Source organism: Vanessa atalanta, chromosome 8 (assembly GCF_905147765.1).
Source record: "Vanessa atalanta chromosome 8, ilVanAtal1.2, whole genome shotgun sequence".
Taxonomy (NCBI): domain Eukaryota; kingdom Metazoa; phylum Arthropoda; class Insecta; order Lepidoptera; family Nymphalidae; genus Vanessa; species Vanessa atalanta.
In genome coordinates, this window is record NC_061878.1 from 11,062,772 (window position 1) to 11,077,182 (window position 14,411).

The window sequence follows — 14,411 nt, forward strand, 5'->3', positions numbered from 1 at the left end:
AGAACTGATAAATGAAAATAGATTAACAGTGACTGAATTGTAAATAAAAATTATAGTTTTACCGTGTATAATAATATTTTACTGGACAATTTATATTCCATCCCAAGATGTTGGGTGTGTTATCTAGTGATAATTTCTGTGCCTTATTAATTTATTTTAGGTAATTTCAATGGAATTAAGTAGGTAAGATTAAGTTTTTACACTAAAATTATATTTAAAAAATTAAGACTGGATTTTATGAACGAGGAAGTACAGGATCTTAGTTATTATGTTAATCTTAGGGATGACTTTTTTGTTACAGAATCTGATAATTCAAAACTCAAAACAAGACAGTTATAATGGAGGGAATTTATAAAATCAATTTAATACCAAATGATTTAAGTATGGAGGAGACTGTCTTACAGATTGCTGACACCTTAGACAATCTGAACGGAATAGTTGATGACGTATTCTCGCGCGTAACGGCGAGGATCAACCTGAATATAGACAAGACTCGCAAACTTCAAGAAAGAATAAATGTGTCTCGAACAAAAGTGGAGAAACTTGCTGGTATGCAGAAAGCGATTAAAGTGTTCTCTAGCGCTAAATATCCAGCGTCAAAATCACATGAACATTACCAGTCTGTTTTCGACACAAATTACTATAATTTTGAACGTAAAAAAGTAACTCTAAGTGGAAAATCTCAGAGGCAGTCTAATGAAAAAGCAATTCAGGTAACTTCAATTCAATTTTATGTCGTGTTTTGATTTGTGTTTCTTCCTATTTAAAATAATTTCCTAAAAGAATACAATTTATACATCTCATGTCTTTTATAGGAAAAACTTCATTTCTTCCACGTGAAAGTTGTTGAATCTAAATCGGTGAAACCAAAATCAGATTTCGATCTCAAAGCTGTTATTGATAAAGTATCGACTGTAGGCGATCTCCTAATTTACAACACCGACGAGAGTCCGTATTTGGTTACGCCGAACAGGACTCCCGTTTATGTACCAAGGGTGAATACAGATGTTCAGAAAAGTTTATTAGAAGATGCACCGCCATCGATCATGAACAAAAACGTTTTGAAGAGAGAAATCGACGAATACATGTACGCGCCGGGCATGGGAATGGTCAGTGAAAAATTTATTAGCATTTATTTAATTACAGGCTTTTATGGCGTGAGTTCTTAAGTCGCGCGGACCTAATCTTGCGATGAATTTAAGTCACATTTACCCAACCGTTTGAGTTGAAATTTCGCACAAACTTTGGTGCTTGAGAGAATACAAAGTTATATAAAACTTCTATAGCAATAGCTAAATGCGGAGGCGAAAGAAAAACTTGTCTCTTGTCTCAGTTTGTTATTTAACTGTTATAATAAATATTTAATAAAAAAAGTTTTATAAGTTAGGTTTTTCTTTATAAAGATATATAAAGAAAAAAAAATTGTATCTAAAAAATTGTGTGTAAATAAGATTTCTAGACTAAAATCATAATTTTATAAAGTTTTATGTGAGTAATGGGATTTTTTATGCAAATGCCAAAATTAACGTTTCGCTAGTATAAAATAGATAGTTAACATTACTGCTGTATAAAATGAGATAAACTGACAACAGGTACCGGAGTTAGACATGCCGCTTGATCTTCCACATCTACCTGGAATCGCTGGGGATGTCCAATTCTCCAACGCTGACGACGGTTCGATCGCACCGTCGGCTGTTACGTCACCGGTGGTACCAGTTAATACGATCCCAGAAACGGAATTACCCGAGCTACCGGATCTACAAGAACTACCTGATGTCAAGTTGGACGTAGAGACTCCGGATATACCGGATGCTCCGCCGGTACCACCGACCCCGATTGTCCCCGTCTTGCCAGTGATGCCCTCTCCCCCACCACCACCACCGCCGCCACCGCCACCGCCTATGGAGATCGAAACACCAAAATCGAATAAAAGGTAAGTTTTTTTTTTAATATAATTTGTAGATACAAATTTTAAATCTTCCGTAGACAATTTAGGTAACGTTTATTACATATTAAGAGTAGACTATCTTTTAAAAGTAAAAAATATATAAACGAATTATATATATATATATATATAACATAAATGCATACATGTTTGTCCTTACTATATATACAGTTTTTATTGCGAAATGATACTAAGTATTTTTGGTTAAATATACATATACTTGTTTGGTACACATTGGATTTGGATTTATAAGATAGTCATGTCAACAAATTTATGGTAAATTAGATAAAACCATAACAAACATAATAGCAGAGTATTCGGTTATTAAACGTTAAAATAGAAAAAATATATTTTTATTTAAAAAAAATAAACACCGAAGTAGTTTAATGACATTGCTTAATAACTTCTCGTTAATTGCTTAACTTATCTCGTTATTAAGTTTGAACTTTTAATGTATTTTAAATATACGTTTTAATGAGTTTCCGCTACTTCGCTGAAATAGTTAATAAATAATAATGTTATAGTTAGTAAATAATATTGTATTGTCAAAATATTCTTTCGTTTAACTTCTAAAACGTTACACGATTTTATCTTTCTACGTTTTTTTTTTTATTTAACACTAATTCGTGGATGTTAGCTTTAAAATAAATATCGTCGAAGTTCGAGGCCTATGTCGAATTGCTTTTATCCCATACCTGACTTTTTCAATAAGCATTCCGGTCACCATGTGCGCACGTAAAAAATGGTTTACTAACATAGCCCTCATTAATTTAGTTACGGAACAGATTAACGACTAAAATTTTTTTTTCGAAATATGTACTTCGTTTGACTGGTAAAAATATTAATATAGCTGGGTTGAATTTACAAATTTTATAGTTTACAAAATTTGTAAAATTCATAAGACGATAAACTGTTTCTAATATTCAAAATACATACACACAAACTTTCTTTGTTTATGAATGGAATCAATAAAACGGAGGCCTAAAAAGTAGATTTATGTCGACTGCGGCTTTGCTCGCGTTGTAGGTGTTAGGCGTTGGATGTTAGACATAAAATATAGCCTATGTCTTCCTTTGGAGTTCAAGCTGGCTTTTTACTAAGTTTCATCAAATTCGATTCAGTCGTTTGGCCGTGAAAGAGCAACAGACAGACAGGCAGACAGTTACTTAAGCATAGTGTAGATGACTTGTGAGGTGAAAGAAAAATTCTATAACGTTTATATGATTCAGCATAATTAGGAAACCTTGATCCGAACCTGTTGTATATACCATGTTATTATATAAAATTTGTTGATCGTTTCGTATTTGAGTAATTTTTAGATTCACGATAAAGTGTACGTAACTTTGTTTTGGTTTTCCCCGTTATATATCTTGGAACAACTAAAATTTGTTTTTTATTTATATTTGTTTCCTGTCAAAACGAAATGTAATAAACATTGTTTATTGTTAATAGTTATGATATTATTTATGCAAGTTATATTTAAATGTAATAGAACAGGATACGATGTAAAATTTGCTTAACATTTTAAAACATTATTATTTTAAACAAGTGAATTCCAATTGTTATTATCTTACTTTTACGTTATGTCTTTAATCGTAACAAAAATGAAATATAATTGCTACAACAGTGACGTCAGTGCTGCATGAAACGGTATGAGGAAATTAGTAAGATTAATCAGATTATACCGAGCCTGGGTGCATCCGAGCTAGCTCTCTAATCATGACCGGTTTGAAACATCGCTTCACGGGAGAGATAAACTAATTCTATATAATTTTTATTGCTTCAGGTGAATAATCTATGATTTTTACATTTACTCGAAATCTCGCGGCGACTATGCTAGCTTTTAAATTAAGAATTTTCAGCTAAAGTTTTTTTAAATATTCCATAAGTTAGTCGGTATTTTATATTTGTATTTAGAATTCCAGCCTCATTATCCTTAAATGTTGTAGTCCCACGATAATATATGAAGTTAGGAAAGATTTAAAAAGCTATATTTATACTTTTATTTATGGCGTGGACTTAAGCGGCGTTTTTAAGTACGTTATTGGCATTCGTGAAACGTACATTTTTCAAGTAAACCGGCTGCAATAGATGTTGCATTACATGAATTGTAAGTAGCATCGTTAGCCACAAAAGGAAGGTGTAATAGAAAGGGTTTCGTAGAAAAATGTAAATTGTATGTTCCACTCGAGTCGGATTAGAGTTATGGGTCACTTGACCCTAGCTTAGACCGCCGATGGAATATTAAACGGATACATCTCGGATAGTCGAACATCATGAGCCAGCTTTAATACGACGCACGTCCGAAATGTTTACGCGTTTATTGGGAATCTTCGCTTCCCTGTAAGATGTTGATAGTTCTCGTAAAGATATTCCGAGAGCGTCGCTTATTTTATTTTAACCTTATATAATAATTATAGCATATTTATTCTCATGATATGTAAAGAACGAAATGTATATTAGCTTTACTTAATACTAACGTTTTTATTAATTTTAGTCGCTGCGTTTCTAAAAAATCTAAAATAAAATTCACCCTCAGATAGAAATAAAAAAAATACCTAAAATATGAACTGAGTTAGCAAAGAGGTGATAATATTAAGTACAAAGTGGACGAGCCTGTTAAAAGAATTTGTATCCTGAGCCGTAAAATGAAAATAGCCAGTATTTTCAATTTTATAATCTCTGATCAAACTATAGGTACTAGAGTGACGTATTATTAAAGTTCGTTTTTAGATTCTTCTGTTTCAAGTTCTTTATTTCAAATATAGTGAAATTATATGCTAGTGTTAATATTTAGTGCGTAAAATATTAGAGATGAAAAAGTGCAGAACGTTTATCATATGTGAACATGAAGATCACTGAAAAGGAATAGGGGGTTAGCTCACAATCAAGTAATATCGGGTTTTACCTGTCGGTGCGGCAACTATATCTTAAATAATAGCATTATGTCAAATACATATTAAACTTATTAAGAACTGTGTGTGAGATGTATTTATCTCCTTTAAAATATGTAAAAGTTTAATTCGGTTTAAACAATCTACAGTACAAACATGTCAGTTCTGCTAATGGCAGAATAATAAAATCATTAAAGCGAGTCTTCTCGTGGTTTGCAGTCTAACACACTTGGCTGGTGCCAGAATTAATACTCGTATACCATTTGCTGATCTTTATAAATTCGAAAACCCGGATGAAAATTTCACCGTATGCATAAATAATGACATTTCAAGAACGGCGCCATCTAACATATTAAAGTTTCATGAAAATACGCGGGAAAAGACCGGATTGGAATTTTAAATGTACTCCGCTGTTTTCAACGAGTTTGTCTTGCAGATCTTTAGAGTAGATAGCTTTTCCAAGAATTTCTGTCTCGCAATCCTAGTCTTATCCCTCGTTAATCTATGTTTATATTTACGTTTACTACACACTTTCTATAAATGTAGTATTTTTAATAGAGAAACAAAATAACATGGTTTGAAAATAGGAGTTTTATGACGAATCAACTCGTATTGTTGGTGGTTGTTGGTTGGTTTACAAAATAAATCGATTTCACCGTATTCGCGAACTGGAAGTGGTTTTGAAAACAAATCGCGTGCGTATGTTCCTAGGAACTTTGATTTGTACAAATAACACTTGTGTTTGACTTTAGTGACGTATGAGAGGAAAGATAAGGTTTCACTGCTTATTAGTTAAAACGTTCTGTTTTGAAATGTAAAGGTCGTTCATCGTTCACGTGGCTTTCTTTGGTTTGTGTATTGGTATAATAAAATAAATATAAGTTGGGCAGAGTTGGGGTTATATGAATTATTGTATTGGGACTTTTTTTTTACGCCATTATATGATTTTAATAAAAAGAATTAGCGTACGTTTCTCCTTCAATATAAACATGTTATTTTCACCCCTATTCTACCCAAGCAAAATCGGGATGGGGTTGCGTTGCGTTGTCAAGAAAATCTTATGTATCAATACCGGATAAGTTATTACTATGACTCCTCATTTTTATCAAAAGATGTTCTTCGAATTTTATTTAAATGATGATAATAATAGATATATGAAAAACATGTATAAACATTTCATTATACATAATTTTATCTTTAAAAATGAACAACTAGGTATCGATTCACTAGAACTAGGAATCGTGGAGATAGTGTTATCGCAGTGTAATTGCTGAATAAAATAAGGAAATTTAATTGTTCTACTTATTTACAATACAATTTTCCTTTCAATTGCTATTTCATTTCTAATATTTTTTTTCGCATTCAATTAGTAATTATCTTAAAGAATTTCTCGGCCTTACATTAATTGACTTGGACGGTTACCTTGTACTTACAGTGTTATTAAAATATATATTGTAATTAATTATTTTCAAATGGAATAAGAATTGTTCGATATTGTTTGAATCGCTTTCATTTGAATATTTAAACGAGGATTTGAAAATAATTTAATTATTTTAAAAGATCTTGGTGTGCAGGCCCAACTGGTTAGTACCAGTAGTTAGGTACCATCCACTCATCATATACCGCCAACCGGCAATACTTTGTATATTTTTGTTCAGATGTGAAGGGCGTGTGAGCCACTGTAGTCACAAGGGGCATAACAACTTAGTTCCTAAGGCTCGTGGCGCATTGGAGATGTAAGGAATGATTAAAATTTCTTACGGTGCCAATGTCTATGGGCGGTGGTGACCACTTATCATTAGGTGACCTATGTGCTCGTCCGTCTACCTTTTTAATAATAAAAGTATATAATTTAATTAATCAATTACAAATTTTACTGATAAAGTGAAACTAAATACATCTAGTAGAAAGCTAGAAGATTAAAGGAGTATCACTACTAAACCAATTATAATATGAATGATCGGATCGAAGTAGGTACTTGATTTTATTTTGAATCTATAGAAAAAGCTATATTTTTATTTTGGTAAATTATGAATTTCAATGTTCATATTTTATTCTACCCTCACGCCTTAATATATTCATCCGACGAAAACTACTAAAATAGATTCTATTTGATTTTTGATGTTAATTACGATGTGTTGCGCAGTTAATTATATAGTATATATGAATAGACTATTCTATTGATATTATTTAAACAGGAAATGGTTTAATTATTTATTTAAACGAACATATTAGTTACGTCATTCAATAAGGCCATTTTCGGGCTCGTATGTTATTAAATAAAAAATGGACCACCTGCGTTTTAATTTTTATCCAGTAATTAATAAAGTTGGTATGTTGGTCCTGGCATGTCGTCGCGATATGTCCTTAAATATGACATTGGCGGCTACGGTTGGCGAGTGTGATGCAGCGGCTGCTCCGTACGGTAAGACTGGGCGACCCTCATTTGGCATTGGCCTCTGCTCGATCAATCACATGCAACCCGCCGCTGCCGACACGGCATCATTAGCGGTCTTACACGCTCGCTTCACCGATTAACTTTTTACGTCGTTTGGATTCCCGGATATTTACTCGAGACCAACGATGTTTTTATTCGCAAAATATATATTTAGTGTCATATCGTTAATGTTATATATTTAAAATATGTGAATGGCGTTATTCACGAATTATGTTGTTGAGTTATGTAGGTACTATTTGTTCGAGTATGATCTTTATCAACTGAATCGAAACAATTTTTAAAGTAACAAAAAATCGTTTGCAGTTGTAAGACTCGTTTCCTGTTTTTATTAGCAAAAACTTCGCCCTCGTGACTCCATAAATTATCTCAAGTACAACAACTAATTTATTAGTATTATCTTTATAAGGAAAACTCAGTAGAGATTCTACCAAGTTATTTTGACCAGATGTAATAACAAATAACAGGAAGATGTTTCACGTACACAAAACTGAACTTCGTAAATGGCGCCCTGAGTTTTGAAATATGGCCCAATACCTTTTACTACGTAATTGTATGAAACGACCTTGATATGAATTAGCATCATAACAATGTGTGGAATGCAAATCTTCCATCTCATAAGGTTGTCTGATTTAAAAAATATATATGGTATTGCAATGCCTGATATATTGCGAACTCTTCGTTAACGTTTTAAAAAAAAACAACACAAGAAGGCAATTCATACAAGAATTTAATTTTGTAGTTCGGATTTTCTGGGATTTTCGCCGTTCTTAGAATTTATAGTAATGCTCTTGTGGTTACAGTGGTGGGTTCGGTTTTTAATTGGTTCTATATTTCGTATAATTTCGTTTGATTATAGAAAAGATTAAAAATATTCAGTTGAATGGTAAATTAACCTTTTTTTTATATTCAACATGGCGCGCGTAAAGAAAAATGAATGTAAACGCTGCTGGTTTTTATAAAAATGTGTATAATTTTAAAACATTTGCTATACTAATTAATTTCGCACCAAAAATGTATAAAAAATAACACATTATCTATAATTTGTGTCACTAATATTTCCTCGAATTACGATCGTTAGGTACATATTAAAACGAGTATACGTTTTACCAGAAAATACAATTTAGAATGTTAATCGTTTCTAAAAACAAGTCAATTATTATTTCTTGACAAACCAGATAGAATATTTCTTTGTTTATGGTATCAATATTACGGTCACATTCTGGGAATGAAAACCGGTACATCAATATGATAATAATGATATTTGTTTTTGCGTCCATTCGTTTTGAAATTAATGAATAAAATATCCCAAATGAACATAACTACAAAATTATTGACAAGTAATTTGTGATGCGAATAGTAATTAATTAATGAATATAAAAGAATAGTATTTTCTTATTTCCTTTTTTTTATTAAGATTAAACAATATTCATTAATGGTATTATGAAGTATGTGCTGTATTAATACGTGAATAAAGTCGTTATCATTACTTCTATAAATATGACGTCACCGCACTAATTCAAAGAACAGCTTACAAAGCAATTGCGCGCGCGCAACAATAATACGTGTGCGTGGGTGATTGATAACGTGCTTCGTTTAGTTTATAACGTATTTTTCGGTATTTTAAAATTAGAAGCCTACTAATACATCTACATAATTAGCGTTGGAAGTAAATATAAATTGCTTTTAGTTTTTCCGTTACATTGACTTGAATTATCATTGAAATAAAATAAAGAACGATGTATTAATAAATTATTGATTAATGTGTAAATACGAGAAAGAAACTTATGAATAATATTTGATTTAAGAAACGGTCTTAACGATAGTAAAATATTTTTATTTAACAGGCGGCTCAGTTTTTGTGAATGACTTTCGCAGTTGGCGTATTTCAATAGGCAATTGTTAAATTATTTCTTCCAATTGGAGGCACGTTGACCCCTATATAAATTGAATTTAACTGTTGCTGCCAAGTGACATGAATGAGGTTTGATCGGTCACTTAGTTAATACGAAGCTTTGTAACATCTATTGAAAAGTCATTTTCTCCAACTTTTTTTAATCCTTTTCATGTAATATTCTCAATTACCTTTATTATAGTAAACTATAATATTCGAATATTATACACACTATAATATTGTACTTTACCGTACGTATATATCCGCTACGATGTTGGAAAATGACACAATACTTGTAGATGTAAATAGATGTATTCAATTAATTTGACTATAACAAGTACAATAATTTCCAAACAAAACTCCTATGTTGTACCAGTCGACCCCAGCCACGTTCGAATGCCCGTTTTTCCGCGCTGTCACTCCTTCGAAACTCTTCAAGTTGTGTTGCTCGCATAAAAAAAAAATGATTATACTCCAAAATAGTCAAGTGACTATCCTAAATGTGATTTTGTTAACAGACGGCCGTCCTGTTATTGGGAATGTCCCCATTCCCTGTCGGCCATTCGAACGTTGGTGGTTAGAAGAGAAAAAAAATAAACTAAAAAAATAACGAATTTCTAAAATGTAAACATAACTAGTTTAAATAGGTCTAAGAACTGTGTATTACAACAATATCGTTTCTATTACTATTCCATAAAGTAGGCATTTAACACTGTTATAATATTTTAATTAATCCTAAGTTACTATTCGCTATGTGGCTCTACGCTGGCATTTCGAGTACCTGAAATGCACAATAACACAAAATAAGTACTTATTGAATAAAATTCATGTGATCGCATATAGGAATTATGGGTTGAAACAAAAGGTAAGTAATAATAGCTGCTTTTAGATTTTGTAAAATTCTAATCAATGGGAAATAAATAGTAATAAATAACACACACAAATGAATAATAGTTGCCGTTCATATCCCTATTTGATCTTTAGACATATTTAGAGAAAGTTTAAGAATAGATATAATAGAGTTTTTAAAGATAGAGTAGTTCGATCGTTAAAGGGGAATTATACAAAGATATGTATTTCATCGGTATTGTGGGTACCGCTTATAAATACATCGGCATACCTTCCACATACTACCGTGAATACTTACTTACTTTTGGTTTCTTTCATAAAATAAAGGTTGGTGAGAACCGCTTGTGCATCGGCATCCCTTTCACAACATTATGTGAGCACCGCTTGCACTTCGGCATACCTGTCACCTTTTATTACAATAACAATAAAATATTATGTTCTCTATACGTACGCTGATCTTTTCCTCGGTAATCATGCGTAGAGCAAGATACAGCACTTTGTAAATTTGTTATAATCATTAATCATCATCGTAGGTGTATGTATATTGTTATCAGAACATAATCATCATAATTATTTATATTTTTATAATGTCCTTCTTGATTTCCTCTTGTTCTTGATTAATTAAGTATATTTATTTTTGTATTTCTTCTTAATTTTATTAGGTTCTTTACTTTTATTGTTGTCTTCTTCTGTTCGTAATTATATCGTTATTGCCTGATTTGGCCTGTATCACATTTAGATGCGAGATTCAAGCCTGTAACAAATGGTGGTAAGGGTAGAGGAAAGTAAGGATAGGGAAAATATTTCACTCTATAGTCACCAGTCGATTTATCATTATCCAGTCATTGTCTACCTACTCTCAGAATCGTCACTAGAACTTTCTGTTTCGTTGGCGTCGTTGTGTTCAGGCTCAGCATTAAAAGTAACCCATTTTTTCAACTGATCTGCTGGGAATATACTTTTATAAGTTCTCTTTGAAAACCCGGGTATGCTCGAGATTTGATACCTATCGTTACTCAGAACAGCTGTTATTTTGTACGGGCCGCGATATTTTGGAAGTAACTTTTTGCTCTTTCCTTCCGCTGGTAAATTATGGTTAGGGATCATAACAAGATCGCCTTCGTTAAAAAATTTTGTTGGTGCTCGGTTTTTATCGAAATTTTCCTTCATTTTAATCCGGTTCCTTTCCAAATTATCTTTAACAGTCATTTCAATTTTCTCCCTATCAGCGTTTCCTACATTATCTTCTTCACTATTCAAGGCGTTCTGAATTGTTCCTTCATTTGGACTTGTTGTCCTCCTACCAAACACCACTTCGGACGGCGCTGTTCCTGTGCTCCTATTTATAGTGTTGTTGAGACTCCATTGCACTTTCCCAACATGCGTGTCCCATTCGCGTTCATCACGGCCATGGTTCGAAGCAGCCAACGAGTCCAGTATTGTCCGGTTGTACCGCTCAATCTGGCCGTTGGCTCGTGGAGTAGCTACGGCATTTAGAATATGTTTCACGCCGATCGTTTTGATATAATTTTTGAATGACCCAGATGTGAAACTTGTGCCTCTATCGGATATTAAAACTTTAGGACAACCAATTATGTCAAATATCTCCTGTAGGACCTTAATTGTGGTTCTACTTTTTAGATTTTTCACGGCTCTAATGAAAATAAATTTACTAAAACCGTCAATGATAGCGAATATATATGTATTGCCGGTTTTACTCCTAATAAATGGACCTAAATGGTCCATATGCATGGTATGGAATGGGCTACTGCCTTTGGGTATTGGATGTAAATAGCCGCTGCGCTTAGAAGTCGAGGCCTTGTTGTAAGCGCAATTAAGACAAGCCAATACATATTTACGCACGAACCGATTCATTTTCGGGAACCAATAATTTTGTTTGATTCTATCTAAAGTTTTATCAACGGAGAAATGCCCCGCGTCGTCATGATTTAATTGACAAATTCGCCATCTAGCCGCACTAGGTACTACCCACTTTAACGTCTCATGGTCCTTTCTATACAGTTTGTTATCCTTTAATATATAGTTATCGATTATGTCCTTTATCTCCTTGCTATTATGACTCAAAATATTTTTTATTAACTTTAAGTTTGAATCGGTCATCTGTACCGCTTGCAACCACTCTGATGTATCTAATACGTCTATCTTGAGCACATCAAACTCTCTCGCTTCAGCCAAGTTATCGTCGTCATTGCCAGACAGTGGATTCCTGCTTAAAGCATCGGCATGTTTCATACTGTCTCCTGGCCTATATTCTACAGAAAAATTATATTCTTGAAGCAGGAGCCACCATCTGGCAATCCTCGGCACCAGATCACGTTTTGTGAGAGTCGATCTCAGAGCGTTGCAGTCGGTGTAGACTTTGAACGGTATGCCTATTAAGTAAGTACGAAACTTTTTAAGACTGAGGACAACCGCGAGCGTTTCCAGCTCGTACGAGTGCATAAATTGTTCGTCTTTAGTGGTTTGCTTACTGTAGTACGCAACTGGTTTCAATGGTGACTTTTCATCGGGCTTCTGCAATAGAATCCCACCGATACCCAACTTACTCGCGTCGCAGTGTACTTCAGTAATATAGCTCGGATCATATAATCCTAATAACGGCCTCTCTACTAATTTATTTTTTAAAGTTTCAAATGCATTAATCTGGGCTTCGCCCCACGTCCACGGAGTGTTAGCTTTGGTTAGTAAGGTCAACGGTTTTGCAGTACTTGCAAAGTTCGGAATAAACCTACGGAAAAAGCTAGCTAGGCCCACAAATTGGCGAACCTGTTGGACGCTTGTAGGCGCGGGAAAAGAAGCAACTGCATCAATCTTTCTTTTCCCTGGCCTTAGGCCTTCTTGGGAGACCTCGTATCCTAAATAATCCAAGCTGGTCTGGAAAAAGAAACATTTGCTGATATTTAATGTGAGACCGGCCTCACGTAGTGATATTAATATTATTTTAAGTTTATTCAAACCATCTTCGACTGTAGTTGCCGGCGATAATAAGTCGTCCATGTACGGTATTGCTAGGTCGTATCTGTCTTTTCCGAGGGCCTTGTTTATCATGTGCTGAAAGACAGCCGGAGCATTGACCAACCCAAAAGGCATTCTGGTATACTCATAGTGGCCATCAGGGGTTATAAAAGCCGTCACGTGTCTAGACTCCTCACTCATCGGAATTTGATAATAACCGGACTTCAAATCTAAACTGGTAAAATATTTTTTTCCATTTAATCGATCCAATTGATCATCGATTACAGGCATAGGGTAGGAGTCCTTGACAGTTTTCTTATTTAGGGCCCTATAGTCCACGCAAAGGCGGTATTCACCGTTCTTTTTCTTTACTAGGACTATAGGGCTAGCATAAGACGAATTCGATTCCTGCACTATTTTATTTTCTAATAACTGATGGATCAAGTCCCTAACTATTAGTCGTTCACTATATGGCAGGCGATACGGTTTATACGAAACCGGTGTGTCATCGAGTAATTTAATACGCATCTCGCAAATTGATGTTTTGCCCAGCTCGTCCATGTTAAGAGCGAAACAATCCCGATACTCGTTTACCAAACTAACTAGCTTGTCCTTCTCAATGTTTGTCACGTTAGGTCCAATATTAAGCATATCAATTGTTATGTCATTAGTGTTACAAAAGTCCGCGTCTGTCATGTGATCATTTGTATTAATGATTTGATTTACCTCTAATTCGGTTGGATATTCAGTTGACGGCACGTCTATTGGCAGAATACGTGCTCGAGCCAGCAACTGCCCCTCATTTATAGTTATTGATTTACTAGAGAAACTGATAGCTACAATTTTACATTGTCGGTCTTTAATCGGATATACGCCAGGTAATATCATTAATTCATGTTCAGGTTTAAAACATGAACTCCCGGGGATATATACATATCCAGAAACGTCTGAGTCACTTTTAGTATCTATGCTGCATACACCGGTAAAATTAATGTTACACACACTAAAGAGCTTTATTTTGGTGTCATCCAACATGTCCGATTTTTCAGAATATAAAATAAGATTAGTGCTCGTCTTGTGTATGATAATGTCCGCTCGTTCGGTTAAGTTCTGGCCCAGTAATACGTCATAATTCAAAAATTCGTCCGGTACCACATAAGCATCAATATTGGCTCTAATAAAATCCACAGATACCTCTATCTGTACACATCCTAAGGGCTGCATACTGCCAAATGCAAATCCTTTCAATGTAGGTAAATTTGTCGATTCTAATTTTAAGTTCAAGTCGAGAGAACAGCTCTTTCTCATCATGGTACATTGACTCCCGAGATCGATGAAAGCCTCTTTATTTATCGAATTAACTTTGATCATTTTTATATAGATGTCAGATTTGGGGTT

At 33.8% G+C, this 14,411-nt stretch overlaps 1 protein-coding gene across 2 annotated transcripts in view; it reads left to right on the forward strand.

Moving 5' to 3' along the window:
* Positions 1 to 14,411, forward strand: part of LOC125065655 (WASH complex subunit 1-like) — a 35,214-nt gene that overhangs the window by 4,153 nt on the left and 16,650 nt on the right. The window contains exons 1-4 of one of the 2 annotated variants that reach the window (XM_047673408.1): positions 27 to 183; positions 302 to 713; positions 816 to 1,109; positions 1,593 to 1,933. In XM_047673408.1, coding sequence (XP_047529364.1) covers positions 339 to 713; positions 816 to 1,109; positions 1,593 to 1,933 — 1,010 coding nt within the window. In that variant the 5' untranslated portion in view covers positions 27 to 183; positions 302 to 338. Of the gene's footprint in view, positions 1 to 26; positions 184 to 301; positions 714 to 815; positions 1,110 to 1,592; positions 1,934 to 14,411 lie in introns of those variants that run through there. The other variant, XM_047673409.1, reaches the window with a different exon arrangement.